The sequence below is a fragment of the Protomyctophum parallelum genome, assembly GCF_964188405.1.
Source record: "Protomyctophum parallelum genome assembly, chromosome: 19".
NCBI classification, from domain to species: Eukaryota; Metazoa; Chordata; class Actinopteri; order Myctophiformes; family Myctophidae; genus Protomyctophum; species Protomyctophum parallelum.
In genome coordinates, this window is record NC_139717.1 from 18,551,826 (window position 1) to 18,577,554 (window position 25,729).

General features: G+C 43.9%; 1 protein-coding gene and 1 long non-coding RNA gene across 2 annotated transcripts; both read right to left on the bottom strand.

The window, feature by feature from the left end:
• Window positions 1–8,478: 8,478 nt before the first annotated feature.
• LOC310877061 lies at window positions 8,479–12,154 on the bottom strand. Its single transcript, XR_014570779.1, has 2 exons — window positions 10,699–12,154; window positions 8,479–10,661 (listed from the first exon to the last, which is right to left on the bottom strand). It is a non-coding gene; the product is annotated as an uncharacterized lncRNA (long non-coding RNA).
• Window positions 12,155–12,775: 621 nt separating this feature from the next.
• Window positions 12,776–21,993, bottom strand: LOC310876809 (terminal nucleotidyltransferase 5A-like; the record flags this gene model as incomplete). The annotated part of the gene is made up of 4 exons (XM_083790463.1): window positions 12,776–13,128; window positions 14,706–14,990; window positions 16,289–16,723; window positions 21,490–21,993. The coding sequence occupies 4 exons, from the start codon at window positions 21,991–21,993 to the stop codon at window positions 12,991–12,993; spliced, it is 1,362 nt and encodes a 453-aa protein (XP_083646589.1). The 3' UTR covers window positions 12,776–12,990.
• Window positions 21,994–25,729: the final 3,736 nt, after the last annotated feature.

Consider the following 25,729-nt stretch of genomic DNA (forward strand, 5'->3'; position numbering starts at 1 on the left):
CGAGTTTGGATGGTTTGTGGGTCGCCACAGTAGCATGTCACCAAGAGTCAACTTGACAAAATGATTGCTAGGTAGCCTATGTTGTTGAGGAAATGCTTCCCCTCTCAACGTTGGAGAGTCTGTTCCTTGGTCAGCAAAATACCAGTGAAAGCAGGGCCAATGTGCAGAAATACATTTTCCAAATACCTGAACAGTGAATATTCAAAAATGGAAGATGAGCTCAAAAATTAATTTGATGAATTAGAATATCTCTATATCACTGCAGATATATGGACTCATTTTTTATTTGATTATTATAAAAAAGAAATTTAAAGGCAAGTTGAGGCTACAATAAAGATGCCTGTCAAAATTCCTGAACATGTTTTATTGTGCCACTACATTTCATAATGTTAAGAGGGAGTTGTCTTTTCTCTTACTGTGCGACAGAACAAAAATTCTTCTTTTAAATTGTTTTTTATATATATATTTTTTAAAGTAAAGTAAAGTAAATTAATGTAAAGTAAAGTAACAAATTACTTTTTTAGATAAGTAACGATAACTATAATTCTTTACTTTTTAAAAGTAACTTGCCCAACACATAACATACAAAATGGGCCTTTAAAACACACACAAACATGCCTCAGTTAGCCTATATGTACTGTACCATCCATGTGAATTAAAGCAGAATTCCATGCTAGAAGGCTTTCTTACCTTAAATATTAAGTTCCATGTGTTATATTTGTTTCCCATATAGGTACATATAACAGGAATGTTGTGACACAAATAAGCTAAAGTTTGAATGATTCTTTATTGTTTATGTTGCAGAGAATTATAATATTTTGACTTTAGGCCTATATGTCTATTGTTTGATTGTTGATTGATGATTGCTTGTGGGCTCCAGTGTAGGGAGCATACCAACTGTTTGTATAGGGATTAGGGAACATACCAACATAGGTCTTAGGAATCTGAGTACTCTATTTATGTTTATATTATTATGTGGATAATTGGTTGAGTAATAATGTGACAATTTAAATGTGTACGTGAAATGAAATGTCTCTGGACATTGGGAAATTAACTGGTTAAATTGTGGAATCAATTCAGGTTTGGTATGGTCCAGTGGGAGGGGCTTAAAGCCTATATAAGTAGGGAGACCTGCCACTGTTGTTCACTGGTCGTCTGTGAAAAAACAGTGAATAAAAATCTCTGCAGCAAGTACTCTGTCTGGTGATTTTTCACCAGTCAAAGTGTGACACATTGAAACCTTACTGAAAACATGAATGTTTACATGACAGCAATAGATTCAAACACCTTCTCCCACTTGAAAAAGAGACTCTTCTCAATGTGTTTTTACTGGTTAAATAAAGGTTAAATAAAACATAGAATTATCTCTGTAAATACATCCAAAGTAACTGCACGTGCAGAATCACGAAAACAACCACAAACGCATTACCTTGTTCACGTTCTAGCTGGGTGCTAAATGAGCCGTGAATCATTGAACCTCATTTCAGAGCAACATTGTGCTTTTGCCTTTTTCCCAAGTTTCCTTCCATCTGAATTTGTGCCAGGTAGGCTAAGGTCACATTCATACCAGAGAGCTTTGCTGCGATTAAAACGAATTCTGCTGCGCATTTTCAGAAAGTGCACTTCGTTTGGCAGGTGTGAAGGCTCATTCGAATCGTAATGCGTATCAAAGAACCGCATTATACTCGGTTAAAACAGGGGTTTCGCTTCGCTTCCAATCGCACTTGATTACGATTCGGTGCAGGTGTGAATGCAATCCGCAGTAAATAAAGGAAATTAAGCAAACAATGTGGCGGGTGAGGAGCTGAACACAGTTGGAGACGAAGAAAGCATATTTTACGCAGCGCAAAGATGTCCCGTTACCGTGGATAGACGTGGTCGAATGAGGAGACTGAAGCCCTGATCGAAATGAGGACGAGTACATTAATCAATTGCTTAAGAAAACACATAAACACTGCAGTGTAACGGACCCGCAGTCTACCTTTTTATTGTGATGTTCAGGAAGTGTTGACATGCTGGCCCTTTAATTTGACATGGGTCTAGTTAAGGATAATTGGTGATTGGAACCCAGGTAGCTCAGCTGTGGAGGTGGAGACTGGTTTAAAACAGTCCTCCATGGTTGAGCATCAGAGACACAAGGACAAACATTTGTTGATTATGGATGGAAAGGAGCCAAAGTAAAGGCAATGGAACGTACAAACGTAAAGGAGAATTGGAACAAACCATGGACACACTGACTCAACAATTAGCACCCAGCTGGAAAGGGGACAAGGTGAAAATATTTTGTTTATTATGGTCCGATGGTCTTGTGTTACATTCTTTGATGTTTATTGTTTTCATACTGTGTTTGATATCTGCACTGTATGGATTTTATTGGTTATGTAAATATGGTTTAAGTGAACAGCTTGTGCTTATATATGTCGTTCATTGATTATTGTCTGATTTATGATGCATATTATGTTTTTCTTATTTTAGTTCTACGGTGATTCACTAATAAAGCAACTTAAAATCATCAGTCAGTCTTCAACCTTTCATGGCCAGCTGGGTCCGCTACATGCAGTGCAGTGTAATAGTATTATAGCCTACAGAATATTCTGTCTGTCTGTGCGTGCCGTAAACATGGAGTGCTGTCACTGTGTGGGGACTAGTGGGGACTGGAACTTTCATCTCAATAAACGTGTAAACATTTTGCGCTGCTGTCTGTTATATCAGTGCGCTCAGCGCTGTGCCTGCATGCCCAATAGAACAGTGTGTGGCACTGTGGCTGCGTGCGTATAGTGAGAGAGAGAGAGAGAGGGGGGGGGTCCAGTCCCAGACGGCACGACACATGAACGTTATGAGTATAATTTTATCACAATAGATTTCACTGCATTTCCAATTGCTGCGAATGACAGTGTGAAGGCAAACCGCAGCCAATTAAATATGCAAGAATCCCAATTTCCCCGCCCATACGGATCTGAGTCTACCAAAGTATTAGGTGAGAATCTGACCTAAGTCACCCCTTATGTAACGTTCACTTTCCTTCCATGCAGGCTTCAAAATAAAAGCATTACCATAAACAATACGGCACCTGATAAAAGAGAGCTTACAGAGTCCTTCAAAATAAAATTGAAGGACACACATCCGCCTGGGCAGTGGGGAGCACATGCAGACATTTTGAGGGGGAGGGGGCACCTTGTGGAACCACCGGCTGCGGCCTGACTGAATAGTGTGTGTGAGATAAGATTTATTAGGCACGTCTTAACACTTAACTGACTAAATAAGTGGTTCTCAATCAGTGGTCTGGAGACCACCAGTGTTCCCTGAGGGGGTTCCTAGCCTAGGTGGTCCCTTTTGGTCCATTTGGTTTAATTTTATACTCTCAATACAACAGCATTACTTTAATACTTCTCTTATACTCTCTGCCGCATTACTTAATTTACAAGAAGTCTACACAACTAGAGAATGTATAATTGTTATTTTGATCATCAGTAGTACAGCATACAATAGTGGACAAAATCTTATCCAATGATAACAACACATTATTTAGTTTTCTGACCAATCTGAGGTGGTCTTGGTGGCTCAAATGTTGAATAATGGTGGTGGACCTTGATATGTAAAGGGTTGAAAACCATTGGGCTAACTATAGTGACTTGAGTGACTCAGGATTGAATAATGGTACTTCATCAACAGTTTGAAAATAGTACAATTCAATACAATGACTCAAGGAATGATAACTGTGATGACTGAATAGTGGTCCTATCATTGATTGTCTTTCTCCTACTATCAAGGAGCATCCTCCTCTGTGCCGTGTCTTTAAACACGCTGATGACCTTATACTGTGACTGATCTGCACCTTTTTATAATCAGCCAAATCGGCAATGTTTGTCCTACACAAGAAATAAATTCCCATTGACAATGAATGGATGATGTACACGATAAGAGTGCCCCTCCATCACTTCACAGTTCACACAGGTGATTTTTCTATTGCAATCAGGAGGAGGTCAGAGAGCTGTTCCTCTCCACATATATTTCTCAACTTGTTCTTTATAATACTCAAATACTGAGCTTGGAAAATGATCGTTCCACAGAAGTGTTTGTGACTGGCAGTGTCGCCATGAATAATTTTCTCAAAGGTTGGAAAGATACGCTGCTCTTGCTGACCCTGGTATTCCCCTCAAGTATGTCAAATGTGTCTTTCAGGTCTTTTGTAGGAAAGCTACTGTGGAAGACCTTCAGTTGTGTGTGTGTGTGTGTGTGTGTGTGTGTGTGTGTGTGTGTGTGTGTGTGTGTGGGCGTGTGCGTGTGCGCATGTTTAACCACTTCTTGGTGAGACAGCTTACGGGAGGGAGCTTCAGTGTCCACATCCTTACTGTACATGGTTCTCGGTGGGTAAAGGCTGCAGACGAAATGCTGTGTCATCACCACATGTGGGCCTGGTTCGTTGCTGTCATCTCGGGTCTTTAGCCACTTCCTCATGCGACCACATCTCCCCGCGTATGCATGCATCCGCGACTTTCTTTCTTTCTTTCTTTCTTTCTTTCTTTCGCTGGCTCGCTCACCTCATACCAACTTAAATCCAGGCCTGCCTGCCTGCCTTATTTCTATATATCTATACCCATCTATCAGGCACTGAATCTGCAATGAATTATACGCAGTCTGGACTGCGAAACCTAAAACCGACAATGTCAAATGCCAAAACATGTGGAAAAACAAACATACATGATTACCCTATAACGTATATACCAAACCAGCACATGGGTTCACATGCTGGCTTGTAATATTACAAAACATACACTTAAACACTTTAGCCCAATATACATTCCGGCCATTTGAAAATAGCCGATATGCGACGCATTGTGAGCTTGCAGATCGGCTATTTTCAAAGGATTTGTATACATTTGAAAACTCGAAATGGGACATTTTGCTACTTGTATATATTGTATATACCGCCCTGGGGTCGTGACCCTCCAGTTACTATATATAGGCCAGCCGTGGTTCCTTTATAGTTCTTATAGTCAGTGTTGTTGTGCAACAGCAGTGCTTTACGCGTCGTCGCTCACCCTCAATCCTCCTTGTTCTCTCGGTTCCCCTTTAAGCCACCTCGATAAGGAAGTGTGCTGAATCTCTGCCGCTCTCTCCTGAGACCCGACGAAGGGGGACAGATTGACCTACTGTACCGAACAGCGTCACGATGGGGGGGGGGGGGGAGACCGGGCCAGTCATTTATTGTCATTTATTGTAGTCTAGGTCTTGTATTTCTATGTATTGTTCCCTGGTTTTCATGGTTCTATGTTTGTTTGCTCCAGCTGTGTCTCATTTTGTATCAGTATCAGTCTTGTTCCCCAGTCAGTCCTTGTTGAGTCATTGTATCCTGTCACCTGTTTCAGCAGGGGTCGGCAACCTTTTTGACATGAAAAGTGCCATGTTTTCATTTTCTTGATAACCAGTGTGCCGTATCAACATTAAGTTGAATTATGTCACCACATAGAAATGTAATATTTCCATCTGATTTTGATTGTCCATATACGCTATGTGCATAACCTTTTTATGTGGCCTATATTTCTTTTCACACAGACTCAGAGCCCGCAGAGTTTGAGTGAATGTATAGAATTATGTGCAGGGTGTAATTTATATATAGATGTGAGGGGACTTCATTTGACAGACTTTTTTGAATACTTCTTAAAAGATCTCTCTCACGCACTTATGCCATGTGTGCCAGTGACCACCCTCCCCTGTGCCAATTGGCACCCGTGCCTGAGGTTGCCTACCCCTGTGTTACAGACAGTACAATGTACAGTACAGTACAGTACAATGATGTGCAAATCCCTTCACAGACACCACACTGACTATTGAACACGTACGTCGGCGGATATATATGTGTGTCCGCTGGAAACTTCCTATATATGTCCAAAAACGGTCTTAACGGTGACACAGTTTTTGGCAGAGATGGAGATAGAGATGCAAAGGTTTGACAGACTGTGACGTCATGCTTACGAAGCAATTAGCGGCTAATCAGCTTTCCACTGACCGGCCTACAGCGGCCCTGATGTTATATTTAGTGTCCACTCTCTCCCTCTTAACGGGGATAACACTGGCCCGGTCTCTCTCTCTCTCTCCCTCCCCCTCTCTCTTTCTCCCTCTCTCTCATCCAGGACTAACAGTCTTTATCAGGAGTGATCATCATGGAGGAAATGGAGCGGCTCCCAAGCCAGATTGTAATAATAATAGCACACATTTCACAAACAATTTGGGATATAATATAACTTAGACTAGACTTAAAGGTCAACATGACGCCTCCTCCTTAATTCTGACGTTGAGTCTTTCCAAACTTCTGATCGTCGTGTTTTTTTTTTTGTTGTATTGGCCTTAACCCATTACAGCAAAACAGGGAAAGCATCTGTCATTGTATATTATTTAGCTAAAAAGCATTATTTTATATACTTTGGCTATTCAAAAATAGCAGTGTATCAGCCCGTACATCGGTACATCTGCTATTTTTCAAAAAAGAAAATGACATTTGTGCGAATCTTTTTTAAAGTGTTTTCTTTTACACAAATCTTGAGCAAAGTTTGAGTGCCTCAGGTCCGAATGGGTTAACCACTTAAACCCATTATGGTTGTCCGGAGTTCCTCAGGGCACTGTACTCGTGTTCTGGTGTTCTGTTTTCTGTCAGCGTGGCAGTTGCAGTGTGACACGTCGTGAGCTTGTCGATGGGCGATTCTCTCGGAAAGCCATTCTCCATGGCTTTCTCCACAAAGATACGGGTGCCGGGGATGACGGCCGGGGGGCAAGAAGGACGCGTCTCTGTCTGGGGGAACAAGGCTCTGCTGGGAAGCAAGGCACTACATTGACAAGCGCGCGTGCGTGCGTGTGCGTGTACGTGTGTAGTTTAGTAAAGTAAAGTAAAGGTCTTTCCTGAGAGCAGATGAAACATTTGGAGTGGAAAGTAAAGATCTTTGGAGCGGGGTGAAACAATCGCTTAAATCAGGCTTAAATTGCAAGATTTAGTCAGCCTGTGGCCACTCAAAACATATGGCACTGGCTGACTTCATAAGCCAGTGCCAGTCCCGGACCCCCCTGTTGAAGACCCCTATTTTACAGTATTAAGGGGCAGGCCATACGATACACCAAGCACTATAAATCAATCAAATGGATAGGAAGAATCCACACCACAACTACAGGACGACAGTGGTGAACGATATAGGCATAGTGCTTAGTGTCGACAACACTAAAGCTTGTCAGGTCAAATGTTTTACGTCAGTAAAAGTATCAATACTGCATTATAAAAGTCCGGAAATTCAAAAAGTACTTGAGTTATTGACATCAAAATGTAATTAAGGTACCAAAAGTACTCATTGTGCAGAATGTTCCATTTCAATTTTTCAAACGTAGTAAAAAAAAGAAACTGTTTGAAAATAGCCAAAATGCATATAGGGGTCAAGTGGATAATGTATGTTTTGTAATAATAATCAATATCTACAAAGTAACTAGTAACTAAAGTAGCCTATTCAAAATAAATGTAGTAAAAGCACAACATTTGGATCCGGGATGTAGTGGAATAGAAGTAGAAAATCGGAAATACTCAAGTAAAGTATAAATCAGATTAAGTAAACTAAGTAAACGTACTTAGTTACTTTCCACCGTGAGTTAACCAATTTCTGGCGGGAACCCCTTTTTGGTGTTTTAAACATTAACGTTATAATTTAGCTATTGAAAAATAGCAGATCTACAAGCTCATAGCGCGCCACCGAGTGGCGCGCTACGAGCTTGTAGGTCTGCTATTTTATAGATTTCGACATCAGGCCTAAATGGGTTAATCGATGCACAACAGGATAAATCAGTTGTTCTCTATCATGGAGAGACAGCCTCTGGTATCTGTCTTTTTTTAATGTACCGGTAATCCGTTTCCGTCTGGCTACTGTATCTGTCACATTGTTACACAGAAAAGGCACGGCAAGCAGTTGATGACATCAAAAATGAATTAAGATTTTTTTTTAGCTTTTAGTTAGGAGATAATATAAAAGCTCACGCTGTCACAGTCACAGACTGTCATTTATTGTAGTCTAGGTCTTGTATTTCTATGTATTGTTCCCTGGTTTTCATGGTTCTATATGTTTGTTTGCTCCAGCTGTGTCTCATTTTGTAATCAACCCATGTGTATGTCTTGTTCCCCAGTCAGTCCTTGTTGAGTCATTGTATCCTGTCACCTGTTTTAAGTTGTTCATGTTCACCATGTCTTCTGTATTAAAACACCAATTCATGGTTTTGAGAACACTACATGCCTGGCAGTCCTGCATTTGGGTCCTTACCTCACTACACGTGACAGCGGCGAGCTTGTATATGCTACATTTTAGAACAATCTGAAAAAGTGTGATACTGATTTAGAAGGCATTTGTAGAATCGTCTCATTGGGTTAATAACAATTGCGGCTGATATGTGCATAACATGTAACATGTGATTGTGAATCGAAGGGGCTTCAAGATTGAGTTTTTTGGATATATGTATATATTTTTTTAATCAACAAGTCATCTTAATCACGTTAACTGTCTTTCATCACTACAACATTCCCAAGTCCAACAATGACATCTCTTCAGAGCAAAACAGAGAGCACCATATACATAAGACACTGGTTCCCAAACAGTGGGACGGGACTTGGGACCCACTTTTGGGTCACGGACACTTTCTTTTTTATGGGTCCCTTTATTTTTGTGTTTCCCACGTTTTGTTTTATAATCCACATTATTATTTCAAAACCTTAAAAAAAAAAAAAGCTAAAATCTTTTTTCAGTAATTCCACGATAACAATCGAATAAATCCCATGAATTAGAAAATAAATGTTTAAGAAGTATAGTGAAAACACTTCTTTTTTTGGTCATGAGCTAAAAGGGTTTGGGAACCACTGCTCTAAGACACCATTGTCTGCCAGCGCTGCTCCTCCTTGCACTGAGAATTATTATGCAAACATCAAGCTCGTCACATCACAAAACAATACTCTTGGAAAACTCCCAGGCATGTGATTGTGACACACGTTGTTTTTTTTTCTCCTTTTCTTTTTTTTTAAGCCAAACAACCACAAGATGTACAAAAATAGAGATTGATAGAAAAATAAGAGATCTCACGATGAAGAGGAGGACGCGCAGTCGAGGCTCTTGTACATTTGTACTCGCAGGGCCGTTAAGAGTTTGTTCCAGCACTTTCTGAAGATGAACAAAACAACAAAGCAATTTGATTTCTCATTGTCACATTGTACAGTATGAAGAGTTTATTTTTATTTTGTGATTGTGTTTGCGATGTATTCCACTTTTCTTTTGGCTAAACGTTTGTATTGTTTTGTTGGCATGCGCTTCGTCTGCTAACGGGAACAAACTTCAAAACGACTGCAGAGTCGGACCGCTTCACAATTAAAGCCCCCGTTCTCTCTCTCTCATCTCAAAGTTCTTAATTCACAGGTGAACATTGGACCGTCGACAAAGAAAGATTAAGACACCTAGTTGACCAAAATGACCACTGAAATATTTCCACTGGGAAAAGCCTTTGTGGCATTTTTAGTACAACAATATATACACCATTGCTGTGGAGTAGAAACCTTGCATGTACAAAACCATAACACATATAGTTTAAGCAAATGGACGAGATCACACCATAATGTGAAGATGCAACATATTGTGAGCCAGTTGAGCAGCTAATTTCACAACTTTCACACACTAAGACATGTTTTAAACATACAAAAATAATTGAATAACGGTAATAAGATATACAAGGTTTCTGCCCAGCAGAGGCGAAAATATCCTCTTCTGGCCTTTATGCCAGAGCTACATGTTATGCTGTTGTCGTGCATCGAAACAATGCAGCTGTTTTGCAACACAGACACACAACTAAGTATGTAGCAGGGCGTGAAGTCCTGCTCTGTGTGCACAACGCAAACTCCACCCCTCCGATACACGCGCGCACGCGCACTTGTTTTGTTTCTAAAAGTGTAGTTGTAGTAATAAAAGTGTAGTAATATTTTGTGCCAGGGAGGGGGACCCCCGTTCCAGGCTTGTGTTATTCAAATGTTTTTCTTGTTTTTAAAGCAATATTTGTTGTGGGTCGTGAGCTTGCAAGATCGTCTATTTTCAAATAGCCAATACATATCGTTTTAAAGTGCTCAGGTGGCCTTGCCTGTTTTGGGCTAGTTTTCATAGACCTGGTTTGCTTATCTGTCTCGCACAATCTGGCGACACTGCTCACCACTGCCCCCTTCTCCCCTCTCTCTCTCTCTAGCCTGGGGGCAGCATTCCTTTTCGGGTTTATAATCCGGGACGGGAGCGGATGATATCGTTACGTCATTGTTGTAGTCATTGTTTTGTAGTCATCAGGCCAGAAGCCTCAATCTGGAACTTTCCCTCAAACCAGAAGAATGCCCTCCCAATAAGAGCGTGACTCGTACTACGCCACATCAAGGCTCTTATTGGGAAGGTATAACTCTTCTGGTTTGAGGGAAAGGATGTTCTGGTTTAGACTAGGGTTTCCGGCCCGATGACTACAAAACTAGGACTACAACATGATGTAACGATATATAATCCGCTCCCGACCGGATCACACGGCAATTTAGTAACACAGACCAGGCTTTCCTCCGAGGTGGAAAGAAAGTCTGGTGATGCAAGGTCACTCTCTCTCAGATGATGTGTGTGTCGCTCCTTCCTGTAATAAAAAATAAAGTAATGATTCTCAGACTGTGCTTCTTTGTTATTGTTATTTTTTATCTTGTCTGATAAGAAGAGGGAGCGAGTCTTGCAGCTAATAATCTACGTTGGGGTCAATTGGTCCAAAGCTTCCATCTCAGTGTAAGAGACCTATCTTTAGTTATACACACACGTTCTGGTCCAAAACAATACATTCATTATCACGTCTCATATACTGCCAACTAGGCTCTATGGACAGTGGCCATATTGGGAAGACATTGGGCCTCCTTTTTTCCTTCACAGGTCTTAACAATACTAAAGCAGCACCATGTACTTAATTAACAGATTAAATGTAATTGTGTCCAATCTGCAGGTAGGGATGTATGTTAATACAATATAACTTATACAATTGTGGTTGTGTTTTGTCTCCCTGCTCTTCTATTGAGGCATTTAGATCGTGTCAAAGGTCACGTCTCACCTAGACACAACAAGCATCTGACTTTCCCTGAAGGTCAATTATTAACTTTATCCCCTGAGCAAGCAGGCACTCTTATTAGCTCAATGTCAAAAACAAAATGTCAGGACAGGGGTACACATCTGTCTCAGAGTTAGGGGCCATTTGGAACCCCTTCAAGGAACCATGAGGGTCCCTGGACCACACTTTGAGACCCACTGGTGTTGGCAGAGTGTTTCCAGTGAGCCAACATGCAACGATATGCAGCACCCTGACAGTGTAACCAGAAAGTAGCGTCAAGAGGCGGCAATATGTCGCCTAGAGCAGGTGTCACTTTCGGGGTTTTTTTAACAGCTGGTGGATTGGAAATGCAACTTGACACGTCGGCAAAAAAACACGGAAACACTTTGGCGACACGTCAAGTTTCAGCCGCGCACGAGCGTCATTTCCATCCACCAGCATCTTGACCCTATACTGTCTGGGTACACGGTTACTCTGTTTGACCAGAATTGGAACACGGTCTTAATTAGTATGCCGTAATTAGTAACACCTGTGAGGGAAGTATAAAGGAAGAGGCCAGATTTCATTCCAACTTGTTTGCTGTGCATAGAGCCTAGAACAGCTCTACTATGGTCCTCTACAACAAAGAGTCACACAAAAAAATATATATATAAATCTTTCTTCCCTTTAGGCTGTTGCTAGGCACTTTTAAAGAATATTATTCCTGTACAGAAATAAAGCATGCATTGTTTTTGTTTTTTTTGTTTTTTCATTAATCATTCATCAACGTGGGTATCAAAGCTGGTCTTCCGCTTGTAAACAGTGTCAAGTTCCTCATCTTTGCGATGTGGGATTGTCTCACTTCTCCTTTTTCTCTGCAGTGTTGTCCCACGGTCCTTGGTGTGTGTGTGTGTGTGTGTGTGTGTGTGTGTGTGTGTGTGTGTGTGTGTGTGTGTTTGTCTTGGTATGGACCCTCCAGACACACATCCAATCCAAACCCTGGTTATATAACCAGCAGAAAGGCCTGGTCGGGCATTGAACCCACGTGTGAACACACACACACACGCACATACACATACACACAGTGTCCGGTCCAGTGGCACACTGACTGAGGAGGGCTGGGATCCGGAAGTGGAGGAACCAGATCCAGCACTGAAGAACTCCGGGGGAATCGAGTTCCATCGCATTTGGAACCGTTTCTGGAACCAAGGTTTCCCACACTGTCCAGAGCTAGTATTATAATGTGGACTTCACGTCTGTCGTACAATTACAATACCGGTTGTTCTTGAACCAAGTTTAGGACCACCGTGACCTTGTACCGTTAAAAGAGGTTATCGATAAGGAACCGGAATCGTTCAAATCCTCAAGGATCCCAATCCTTTGCCCGTTAGGCCCACGGTCACACCACCAGACCAGCTTGGTTAAAAACCGCGGCGGGAACCTCAGAGCATCCATTAAGGGGTTGAGTTTCCCATCGCTCCATCCTCGCCTCCTGGCCTCCATGCCGTCTCCTCCTCCTTCTCCTCCTCCTCCTCCTCCTCCTCCTCCTCCTCCTCCTCCTCCTCCTCCTCAGAGTAAAGCCTCCTCCGGCCTTCCTTCCGTCCGAGGATCCAACCTCTTCCTCACCATAATTCTCAGTCTTTATTCAATCTCCTCTCCTGTTTTTTTTTCTCCCTCCCTCCTCACATTCCTTTCAAAGGAAAAAAATATATTCCCCTCAACCTTTCATCCCTTCGGCAAGAGGACAAAGAACCAAAAGGTCGTCGTTCCCCCATGTGCACCGACCCTTTTCTTTCCCCCATTTCCATACGTCGGGGAAAATAAATCCCTTAGGTTAACGCGAAAAGGGCGCCCGAGTTTGTGCCGACCTTTAAGACACCAAGCAGACTTTTAGTTACAGGGCAGCCAGGTGCCGTACATGGGGTGGGGGTGATGGTGGTGCTGGTAGGGAGGAGGCGGGTGGTGATAGTGGTGGTGGTACGGCGAGGGCGGGCACATGGTGTGGTGGTGGTGGTACACGGGCTGCACCTGCGTAAGAAAAGTACAAACAAGAATGGACTCAAGACATTATATATCAGCTTGCATTCCACTCTCTGGCATATTGTACCTTAGTGGGGCTTTCTGTTGTCGCGTTAGTCATGGTGAGGTGGGGGAGAGGAGAGTGGGCTTAGTGTCCCATTGGCCGTATAAGGCTAGTCTCCCATTGGCTTAGAGGCCAGCCAATCATGACAATCTCGACCACTACATCGCTACATAGCACTCTGGGCTATCATTGATACAAAACATTTTACTTAAGTAATAGTCGTACCAATACTGCAATGTAGAAATACTCCGGAATTCTACATTTACTTGAGTGAAAGTATAAAAAGTATTGCTACTTAAAGTACAAAAAGTAGAATGTATTGATCAAAATAGACGATTTTCTTTTTCCCGTTTACACCACCACCTAGCAACCCAGTGCTAATGTAAGTAGCATTACTGCTCGATCGATCGTAACCACTATAAAAAAGGACCAAAAGATCTATGTGGATCTACGCCAATGGCAGGCGCTCCAGATTAATTTATAAGACGTGGATCTAAGTCTTGGGCGAGGCAAATGGGTTAACTTTCCACCACGGCACACCAGTGCTGATTTCGTCGACTAATACTATGACGAAAAATGTTCGTCGACTACCTTTTTCCACTGACGAAAACTAAATGGAAACTAAATAAAAACTAAGCTATGATGACTAAAACTAAGAATAGTAATGTACTGACAATTTCGTCAACAAATACAAACTAGACTAAAATGTTATGAAAAGACCAGTGGACAAGAGATCCAGTATAAGTAATTCTACACTTAGTTGTATGCTGAAAATAGCCGATCTACAAGCTCACAACGCGTCGTAGCTCGACACGTTGTGAGCTTGTAGATCAGTTATTTTCAAAGGCCCACCAAAATACATTTTAGTCGACTGAAGCCCAACACACACCGGCTCCGTCCGACGCGGCGCGTTGCCGTGCGGCACAGCCTGGAAAATAGAACTGGTTCTATCGGCGCGCCAGGCGAGGCGCTAGGCGAGGCGCCAGCGCGCGTCGGACGCCGCCGGTGTGCGATAGGTTCATTGAAAATAATGGAGGCGGTTGTTTTGACGCGCGGCGGTCGCAGACGGTGTGTGATGGGCTTTAATCAACTGTAGATTTAGTCGACTAAAATCTTATGATATTTAGTCGACTAAAACTAAAACTAAACTAACACTGAAACATTCAAACAGACTATGACTAAAATCAAAAGAAAATCTAAAATTTGCTGCCAAAGAAATCAAACACTGTGGCAACAAAAACAAACAACCGTAGATAAAAAGAGGAGGATCCGGGCACACAAAGTTAAAAAATGAGGACCTACAAGGTCTTCAATGCCCTGATGAAGACCAGGTAGGTCGAAACATGTTGGCAGTTGCCTTTTTAATTTAATAAAGGCGTTCCTAATTTTTTTTACTTTGTGTGCCCGGATCCTTCTCTTTTTATCTATGTCTTGATCCCGTTTTTGATCCGTGTGAGCACCTTTTTATCATTATCACACCTGGTTAGTTCCTCTTTTGTCTCAACAACAAACAACCCCTGACCTGCGCCACGTAGTAGTTGCTGAAGTTGCCGTCGGTGACGTACGGCGCCGGCTGGTAGAAGCAGGTGACGCCGGCGGCGTTGGGGATGGCGTTGTGCTCGGCCAGCACGCGCAGCGCCAGCGCCGAGATGAGGCCGAGCGTCTGGCGCCGCTCGTGGCCCATGAGGCACACGGTGCTCTCGCGCACCACGCCGTGCAGCGTGGCCAGGTAGTCGTACTTCCGGTCCTCCAGGCCCACAAAGTGGTTCTGCAGGTAGGACTCCAGCTTCCGCCGCTGCTCGCCCACCTGGGGGAGGGAGGGAGGTAGAGAGAGAGAAATGCATGTTATTTAAGCAATATTGGGGTTCTGTATTGTAGTTCCGTACGCAGCGCAAAGGTGCTATTAATGACAGCAACGCACACCCGAAAGTAATATTGAGATTATACAACAGTTACCCTTTTAAAAGATTCCCCCAAAAATTAATGACAGATGTAGCCATCATGACCGAAAATGTCCCAAGAAAACGGCTAGCCTCGCCGGCCAACCGGCTCTGCTCTGGGAGAGCAGCGAGACTCAGCACAGCTGATTTTTATGTTTTGATTAGGCGTTCCATCATGCTCGTTTAAGCACGGCTAGATGGCTACTTCAACCAATCAATCTTTATCTTTATCTTTTAATCTGAGAAAAATGCAATTAAAATAATCTGTTCACTTCCGGTTAATTCCGTTTACTCGGTCACCTGGCAACCCAGAGCTATCCATACGGTGGTGAAGAGCGCGATCAAACAACAAAAGATGTCAAAAGCAGTCGAAGTCATTGGCGGTGAGTGTGTTTTAAGAAATTGAGACATTTTACATTTTAAAAACCACACTCATGTGAAGTGAGGGTCGCTCTTACATCACATGCTCAACCAATCAAATCATCACAAATGTCATTCAGGCCAATCACTTTTGGCGTCTTCACTTTCTGCCCTCACTTTTATCTTCAATATGTACTTTGCTCAGCCAATCAAATCACCGCCATGGGGTGATCAGCCAATAATCATCAGGCCAATGTTTGTGTAAAGTAAGGGGCGCAAGATGTATTTATATTGGCCACATGACGTCTTACATCGTCATTTACAGCCCTAAACAAACATTAAAGTCCATAGACTTGGCCGACGTAATCTTCAAAGGCCATGTATTGGAGGGGCTAACGCCTGTCAAAAATATAAACAAACATTTGCACTCAGAAACCCCAATGGAAATAAGCTCTTGCATCTTTTGTCAATCAGAACCGAGAACACCATTCAAAACCGAATAGAATGCGATCCATTGAGTTATATTCGGTTCCTCAAGCTAAATAAAAAGAAAATCACACCCGTGTGAAGTGAGGGGCACTTTTATCATCATACATCATCATCATCATCATCATCATCACATTCCGGCCAATTACTTGTTATCACTTTTTATCCTCAATACGTACTTTGCTCAGCCAATCAAATCATCGCTATGGGGTGCTCAGCCAATCCAAATCATCGCTATGGGGTACACACAAAACAGACAAAGCCGAGCATAGCCCCTAAAAAAATAAATAAACATGGACGAATCTCTCCCACAACCAACCTCGGGGAAGTCTATGAAGAAGCGCGAGCACATGTAGCGCTGCAGCAGCTTCATCTCGCCGTCGGAGACTGCGCGAAACCCCCGCACCAGCAGGTGGCAGTACTTGAGCAGGCCGCCGCCGCGGATCTCCTCAGGGTTCCGCGTGCAGATGAGGCGCCGCCGCAGGTGGTCGAGGGCGGCGGGGAAGTCGCCGTATACGCTCTCGCCCAGGATGGTGGGGTGGAAGGTGGCGGCCATGGGGTGCTCAGAGCACTCGTAGAAGAGCAGCAGAGAGTCGAGGCGGATCTGGAAGGAGTCCACGCTGAACTCGAACTGCCGCCGCAGCGAGTCCACGAACTTGAGCTCCACGTTCTTGCCGCGGTTGTTGGAGAGCGAGATGAGGCTCCAGCGGTCCGAGTCGTTGCACACCTTCACCATCTTCTGGACGTACGCCTCCTGTTCCCGACGACAAGCACGTGGGATTAGAGGGGCTAGTAGTCACCATTACACATTTTAAAGATGGAGTGCCACAATTTTTTTATTTTTCCATGTGTCTATGAGGTGACAGTACTTCATTAGACACCCTGGAGTTGTTTTTATGTGCAATGGTGTATTCACTTTGTATTTAGGGTTTCTTCCCGGAGGCTGAACCCTTGACAGTCAAACGGGGCAATGAAGTAAACAGTAATATAGATGATTTTAACAAATACTGTACACTTTTTGGAAAAGGTTCTTCCCCCTTATATTGTAATAATACCTGATGATCATTGTTTTAGGGTGGAAAAGAATCGTGTCACTCTATCTTTAACGGTTTTCTGAGAAAAACCTTGTGTTTCTATGTCAGTGGTGCATGTCAAGGACCCCCAGAATTATCTGTATTTGGCCGCGACCCCCATCTGAAAATATGTTGTTCGCTTTTGACTTAAAAGCGTTCGCTCTGAATGTATATTCAAAGATTTGCGCCAAAAAATAGCACATCTACAAGCACTCTGTGCCACGCTACAAGCTTATGATGTCAGGAAAATGGGGTATTCAGTGAAGCCCCAAAAGTTTGAGAACCACTGCTTTCAGTTCATTTCATGAAGATCTGTATTTTACTTTAATGTTAATGACTTGAGACAAATATTGTACTTAAGTTCACACCACTACATTCCCAAGAAAAGACCCCCCAGGGACACAAACTTACAAAAATGCATTATAAATTAAATCTGTGTCTCGGGAGGGACAACCAGATCTAAATATTATACCTTATATATTATATAGTTTTGAGTCACACGGTTTGCATAATGGTTATGTCTGAGTCATGGTGACTGGGCAGTGGTCCGCCCACCCATTACCATTAGCCGCTATTTCAATATAGGATGTACTTTAACTCAAGTTCAAATTTGATTACACAACTTTCACTTATTAGTTGAGTAATATTTGACCAGGAGTATGACTCAAGTGCTAGGATTGCGTACTTTTACCACCCCTGTAAAACAAAGCTACATAAGTCATACAGTTAACTGTAACTTGTGTATTACAATATCTCTTGTTACATCATATTATGGGTTCATGTTGCTGTACAGAAAGTTTAACCACTGTCAGTGTCGCTCTGGCATCCCTGTCATTATAGGCCTTAATGGTGAAACGGTTTAGGTTTGAAGTTAAACGATCTACAAGCTCACGTCACATTGTGAATCTGTGCACTGTGTAGATCGGCTATACCCATGGAGTCGAAACGCCACAGCAACCTTTGGTGCAAATAAAGCATCTGTCATATAGACGAAATCACAGAGGGGTGCCCTGGGCGCGGCCATTACTGAGGTGTAATCCATGGAGCAGGTGCTCCGTAGGCCAGGTGTAGCTAATCAGTGCTGCTGCACTTAATGGTACACCTCAGTAATGGCCGCACCCAGGCAAGCCTCTGTGAATCTGTCATATAGTTGAGCCCTGTGTTTGTGACGTGCATGCCGCTTGTCTTTTTCATTTGAAACCCTATAGAGTCTATGGATTTTCTGTTTTACTAGATTATAGTAGCCTATCATCTATTGCATGCATAACAACAATCCATCAAAGTCTTGGGACATAAATGCCATGGTTTATCAAAAAATAACCGGCATACAGTTTCGAAATATTAGCAAAGAGCTGCAGGCATACACACACAGAACAGAACCTAAATAGTAATTGCCACAGGTTTGTTGCCAAACAGTGGCAATGATCTCATAAATTTACGGGATGGAGTTAAATAAAGAGTTTTTTATTTGACTGTATATGTCCTCAAGCAATAAATAAAAAACATTAAGATTTTGTATAATTTATTCGCAGGCTACATCTTGCATTCACAAACCACGCCCGTCCACAGTTTCCAATGCCTCCTTTTGTTTTTGATGCTTGTCAAAAGTAAAGGAAAATGTAGTCTCTGGGCCATGGCAGTGGATCTTCTCAACCTTTTTTGCAATGGCGTGCACCCCCTGCCCTTTTGGCAATTTTTCTCTTTAAAAAAAAGAAAAAATATATATATATTTTTTTTCAAATATTGATAAAAAACGCTTCTACTATATTATTTAGGCCCCCACAATCTAAAGCTATGTTTCTATGTCAGTGGTTCTTTGATTAAAGAAAAATAGCAGACCTACAAGCTCGTAGCGCGCCACTCGGTGGCGCGCTATGAGCTTGTAGATCTGCTATTTTTCAATAGCTAAAGCACCAAAATGGGTTCCCGCCCCAAATGCGCTGCACAAGGTGCCCTTTTTTCACTTGAGCACCTGCCCCTCTAAATGTCTGTGCACGCCACTGCTTTTTTGGACCGTGGCCATGCAAAGGACTCATATTTGAACAAGGAACCGATATGCCCTACCCTGACAAGCATGTGGAATTGTAGGAGTTGAAGCATTGCGTTTAGTTTGACTGGGTTCCACAGATATTGAATATCACATCTACAAGCTCACGTCTCGCAACACAAGGCACTGTGAGGTTGTATATTGGCTATTTTCACATTGTTTCTTGTATTATGGATTATTTACTGCTAAGTACGACACATATTCGTACTTCACTGTCATGTAGAAACCCCACAAAATCATGTCCCGACCCCTACATGTTGACAACCTATATACTGTAATGTCAGGTTTAAAAGAAAGACTGCACTGTCAATAAGGGAAGCAGGTGTCGCAATGACAGTAGAGCAACGACATTCGGACAGTGAACATTGAACATCTCTGAAGCCCAAGCCACACCAAAGGGTCGAGACGGTTTTAGCGTCCGCCCCAGCGGCGTGATATGTCCTGTTGCACGTGGACCCAAGTCAAAACCAAGTGATTCGACTGGTTCAATTCAATGGACCCAAACCACAGCAATGGGTTGCATGGCAACTGCCAAGTCTTGGCGACCCATTGGTGGTGTGGTTTGGGGCTTAACACAACGTCGCGGATAAACTCTACCAATTTTAGTTTGGGCCATTATATATCATCGTGTCATGTTTATATCTCGTTTTAAATGGCGTGGGCGGTGGCTATGTCTCTGCTGGTGCATGCATGGGCCAAACAGCCTTGGCAATAAGCCAGGGGTAAATGAGGCCCCGATTAATGTGCATCCGACTGGAATTGGATTAGATGGAATCCTCTTTGTATTAGAGAAAGCAGTTCCTTTTTACTATCTGCTGCCTGCGGCTCTATATTCACTCATGAATGTCATGGGCCACGGAGGCCATGCTGAGTGTGTCTATACGTTGCTTTGTAATTGTACACTACTGTTAAATTGGTTCTACTGAAGGTAAATAAGCCCAACACTGGTTTTAATTATTTGTTTTATTATGTTTTTTTTCCAGTAAGAATTGAGGCTTGAATACCTGCACAGTGGAGTACCAGCAATAGGTCTAATCAAGCAAATTGATAGGCCTGTTTATTAGCTATGATTCACTGTTGCAGTGTTGTGTCAGCTACATGTAGCTTAATTAACTTGCCCCAACACTGTAGATAGCAATGAATCATAATAGGTCTATATCAATTAACTTATTACATTAACGTGGGCAAGTTATAAGCTACATGTAGCTGAATCATAGCTATAGGCCTATCAATGAATAGACTATTGCTTACTCCACTACTACTAGCCTGCAATGGGTCTGGTCCACAAGATTCGATACACCACCAAGATACCCATGTACCTGTCTAAATACTTCCTTAATGTAAACGAAGTCCACACCCACAACACCAGAGGGAGTGCAACAAACCATGTACAACCCAGATTCGGCACAAACAAGGGACTAAATTATTTTCGCTCCTATGCCACCAAAATGTGGAACGCCCTACCAACAGTCATTAAGACATGTGAATCCCTTGACTCCTTCAAAACCTCTCTCAAAGGGCACCTACGGATGGCTGCAATTTGAAACTGGCCTCTGTAAAATCTGAATCCCCCCCCCCCAACCCCTTTTCCCCTCACTGTATATGTATCTTTTCCCTTTTTGCTTCCTATATGATGAATTCCTGTTCTGTTCTTTAGCTACATAGAAGTGTCTATTTGTATGTCTCTAAATGTTTTGATGAATTGAACAATGTGGACCCTGTTGTAAACAAGTGTAATGCTTAATTGGGTCGTCCACTCACAGTTAACAGTCTTTGTATTGAGTTTGTGCTTAAAATGTACTGTAAATTCTACAAACTGTTAATAAATATTTCAATCAATCAATCAATTCGAGCCTCAATTCTTTACTGGGGAAAAAAACGCATCAAATAAATAATTAAAACCAGTGTTGGGCAAGTTAAGCTACATGTAGCTGACCCAACACTAAGTTGTGCTCGGTGTCCTAATGCACGAATGCTTAATAATGTTTTTAATGCAAAGCACGTTTGAACTGCCTGGTTGTTGAAATGTGCAACATTAACCTGCCTTGCCTTGCGTAAATGGGGAACTATAGTAGCCAAAGAACCGCATGTATTTCATGACATAACATAGTCTAGGTACTGGTACAGGGAGGGATATGCTGTTCCGTTTGACAAACGTTACTGTATATTTGTATAGTCATTGAATGTGCAGGTGAATTGAATAATAAGGAGGACCCCAATTTAAACAAGCCACAAATCCCACAATAGTGCCATCTTGAGTTATAATAAATCCTCTTGGTTGTAGCCTACTGAACTATGTAGCCTACTTTGTACTGCCTTTTTCCGCCTGCAAACTGTTAATAAAGTATTCAATCATGCAACCAGGGAAATGGCAACACGACTTTTGTTTTGTTTTTTTACCTTTAAAGTAAGCGGCGTGATCTTCTCCTTGTTCACCCCCTCGGGGAGGAAGTCCAGCAGGGAGTCCAGCACGATGTCCTTCACCATCCTGAACTCGGCCTCTCCGCGGAGCTCGGCGCAGAAGATCAGGTCCAGGTCCTTCCAGCCCAGGCCGCTGTCCTCGTGCAGGACGTGGCTGGCCGCCGAGCCGTTGAGGCGCACCTCGCGCACGTGGATGCGCCGCTCCTCCATGCGGGAGCGCACGGCCTTGACGATGTCGCGGGGCCTCACCTCCAGCGTGGGGAAGTTCCAGCGGCCGTGGATGGGGATGGAGCCGGCCAGGATGGCGTCGAGCCGCTGGACCTGCTCCCAGTGCAGCACGGCGAGGTTGTCCACCACGGCTTCCCCACCACCACCACCACCCTCCTTCTCCTCCTCCACCACTACCTCCACCTCCTCCTCCTCCACCACTACCACCTCCTCCTCCTCCTCCACCACCGGACAGCCGTCCGCCTGCTTGTCCATTATTAAAAAAATAAATAAAGATATAATTCGAGACGAAACTGCTTTTTTTTTTCAAGTCCGGCTTCTGCTCCGCTGCTGTGAAATAAGCTGTCCGTTCTTTTGCAGCGGCATCGGTTGACCGTGGCGTCGTATCTCTGCTGCGTAAAAAGTCTCTCTTGTTTTTTTTACCAGAATAATATCATGGATATATTCTGGAGATGCCGCCGGATCACAAACAACGCAAGCACCGCAAGCAAGTCATGTTTTGGGGGGCTTCGCTGTGTAAAGTCTGTACAGTCCAGACAGTAAGTTTGAACTGAAAGATCACTCAAGTCAGTCGGTCAGTCTGTCTCGGCGCTCTGTTCCGCTCGTGATGCCAAACGTCTGGTCACAGAGGAAGAAGCCATCGGTTACACTTACACACAGACAGGGTTATAGGAACAAGTCCTCCTCCACTTTGTCCGCCAGTTCTCCGTCCATTACAAACGGCGGTTTTATTTGATCGTCCAGTCCGTGTGATCGTGTCATCCCAGTGCGCGCAACGAACGGCTGCTCTGCTTTCTTCTGTCGTTCACTTTTACGCACGGAGGAGGAGGTGGTGGCGGCGGAGGTGCGTATCTCTTCTTCCTTCCTCGCATTACAAACTCCACTCATCATAATTCCTGCTCCTTCTGTTCTGCTGCTTGCCTTGCACAGACAGCCAGACACACACACACACACACTCACTCACTCACAAACACACACACACACACACACCTATACTTCCAGTGGCCATGTAAAGTGGTGTATGTCTGCCGGCCGTACGCTTACATTTTGCCCCGTTTTTCCAGCACAGAACGGTGCTGCGTAAACTGCACCGCTTCGCTTCACAAACGTCCCCCCCAGTCACTTCACAGCTGCCTGGAGGAGAGAGACGATCTGAACACAACACCTTTCCCCTTCACTAACGGTGGGGGGCGTGGCGTCGGACTCTGTGATTGACAGCGCATCCGACCAATGACATATACGGTTTAGCCACTCTAGCCTGCCTACAATTTACATACATCACATTCCAGTTTTACCATCATGCCTTTCACACCTAGAGCAGTGGTTTTCAATTTCAACATGATGTGGGTTGGTACCCCCCCCCCTCCCCCTCCCCCCAGGGGGTCCCCACATTATTTTTTTAAGGACCTTTTTTAAGAGCCTACCTATTAACAAAACAAATAAAGGACCATTACTGCATCAAAACAATGATACAAACTGGTCAAACATTGGCCAAATTGCGAAAATTGTGCTGTGAGACATCTAAGCTTGCAGTAATTAAAGCTTGCAACTTGCATCTGTGAGCTTGCAGACAATATTAATTTGTGGAACCCATGCAGTCAAACTAAATTGAACTCCTACAATGCAAAGGGTATATAGTTCAAACATGATTATTTTGGTAGGCTCGGTTTTCCCAGTTCAAATATGATTATGTTTGGGGGTCGTGGCCTGAAAATGTTGAGGAGAACCAAGAGCATGATCGACGTTTAGATATAGTATCCAAAAACAATTCATCAGTGCATGACGTCATGCATGTTGCATCTTCATTCACTGTATACTATAGGCATTACATAGTAAAACATGGGAAATATGTATTTAAATGACGCCACCTAGAGGTGGTGCCGTGTCTTTTACCTCTAATATTTTCACAAGGCCTAAATAATGAGCTATTCCTTTCTTTCAAGATCTATCTATCTATCTATCTATCTATCTATCTATCTATCTATCTATCTATCTATCTATCTATCTATCTATCTATCTATCTATCTATCTATCTATCTATCTATCTATCTATCTCTTGCCAACCTACCTACGTATAGTACCTACAGTTGTTCTTTGCGGTTGGGACCCCCAGACATCCTCGACCTCGAGAGGAATCCAGGGGGGTCTCCAGCTAAACGATCAATAGGTAGGAACCAAAAGGTCCTTTAAAAGGTCTGTAACTCAGAGAGTGTACGGAATGTACATTGTATTGAGTGAACGCTAGGGACGTAAGGTTGAGAATGACTGATCTACAGTATCTCTGCCTGCCTGCCTGCCTGCCTGCCTGCCTGCCTGCCTGCCTGCCTGCCTGCCTGCCTGCCTGCCTGCCTGCCTGCCTGCCTGCGTGCGTGCGTGCGTGCGCGCGCGCGTGCGCGCGTGCGTGCGTGCGTGCGTGCGTGCGTGCGTGCATGTGTGTGTCTGTGTGTGTGTATGTAGGCTATAGGCCACAGACAGCATGGTCGTCATGGTGAATCTATTTATTGAGCCACAGAGCTGCTCTCCTCTCAGGTGGATCATTCTGCGTCACTGCAGACCAGGCCCTAAACCAGCTTACTGCAGATTACCCTGTAAATGGGCACGCGTGCACATGCGCACAGCCGCACACACACACACACACAAACACACACACACACACACACACACACACACACACACACACACACACACGCGCGCGCGCACGCATGCACGCACACGCACACATACACCTGTGCGCGCATATACACACACACACACACACACACGCGCGTGCGCACATGCATGTATCCAGAGATATAACCTGAAGTCTGGGGTTGCATGCCCCTTTAATCTTTCAGGGGGGGAGCACTATGTGTGTGGCTGGCTGGCTGGCTGGGTCTGAGCACTATGTGTGTGGCTGGCTGGCTGGCTGGCTGGGTCTGAGCACTATGTGTGTGGCTGGCTGGCTGGCTGGGTCTGAGCACTATGTGTGTGGCTGGCTGGCTGGCTGGGTCTGAGCACTATGTGTGGAGCTGGCTGGCTGGCTGGGTCTGAGCACTATGTGTGTGGCTTGCTGGCTGGCTGGCTGGGTCTGAGCACTATGTGTGTGGCTGGCTGGCTGGCTGGGTCTGAGCACTATGTGTGTAGCTGGCTGGCTGGGTCTGAGCACTATGTGTGTGGCTTGCTGGCTGGCTGGCTGGGTCTGAGCACTATGTGTGTGGCTTGCTGGCTGGCTGGCTGGGTCTGAGCATAGATAGATAGATAGATAGATAGATAGATAGATAGATAGATAGATAGATAGATAGATAGATAGATAGATAGATAGATATTATAGCAGTGACTGACTGAGACATCGAGCGTGCATCCGCAACTGGTTGTGGCCCCCATCAAGTGATCTTTTGACCAATGCGGCCCTCGCCCCAAGTTGAGTTCGACACCCCTGCTATAAAGTATACCCCATCCGACCCGATCCAGCGTCAATGTCCGGAGCTCTGCCATGTGTGTAGGTGTTCTTCTCCTGCGCTGTGCCTTGGGTTGGCTCCCACAGTATCCTTTAGCTCGCCATCGGTTCCAGGGGCCTGACGCACCGTGGCCCCTTTATCAATGGTTTGAACCGGTTCAGTAATTATTTTCACGGATAATATTGAACCAGCTAAGAGTGTCCATCCATCCATCCATCTTCAACCGCTTATGCGTAGTCGGGCCGCGGGCGGGCAACAGCTCCACCAGAGTGTTCCAGACTTCCCTCTCCAGATAAAACATTAGTGTTTCCACTGAAAATTAAATTGGTTCAAAAACCTAAACGTCGGTTTGTCGGAACTGGAACCAAAAAAGAATCCAGAACGGAACCAAGGAAAAGGGCCCACAGTGCCCAGTGTCAGCCTCATCCTTCTCTCCCTGGCCTTGTCGCGTGACGGTATAGTGGCCCACGTTCCTGATGTGACCATGCCCTGCATGTCACACCGGCTGTGTTCATCCGCCATTGCTGTGCATGAGATGAGATGAATCCCTGAAG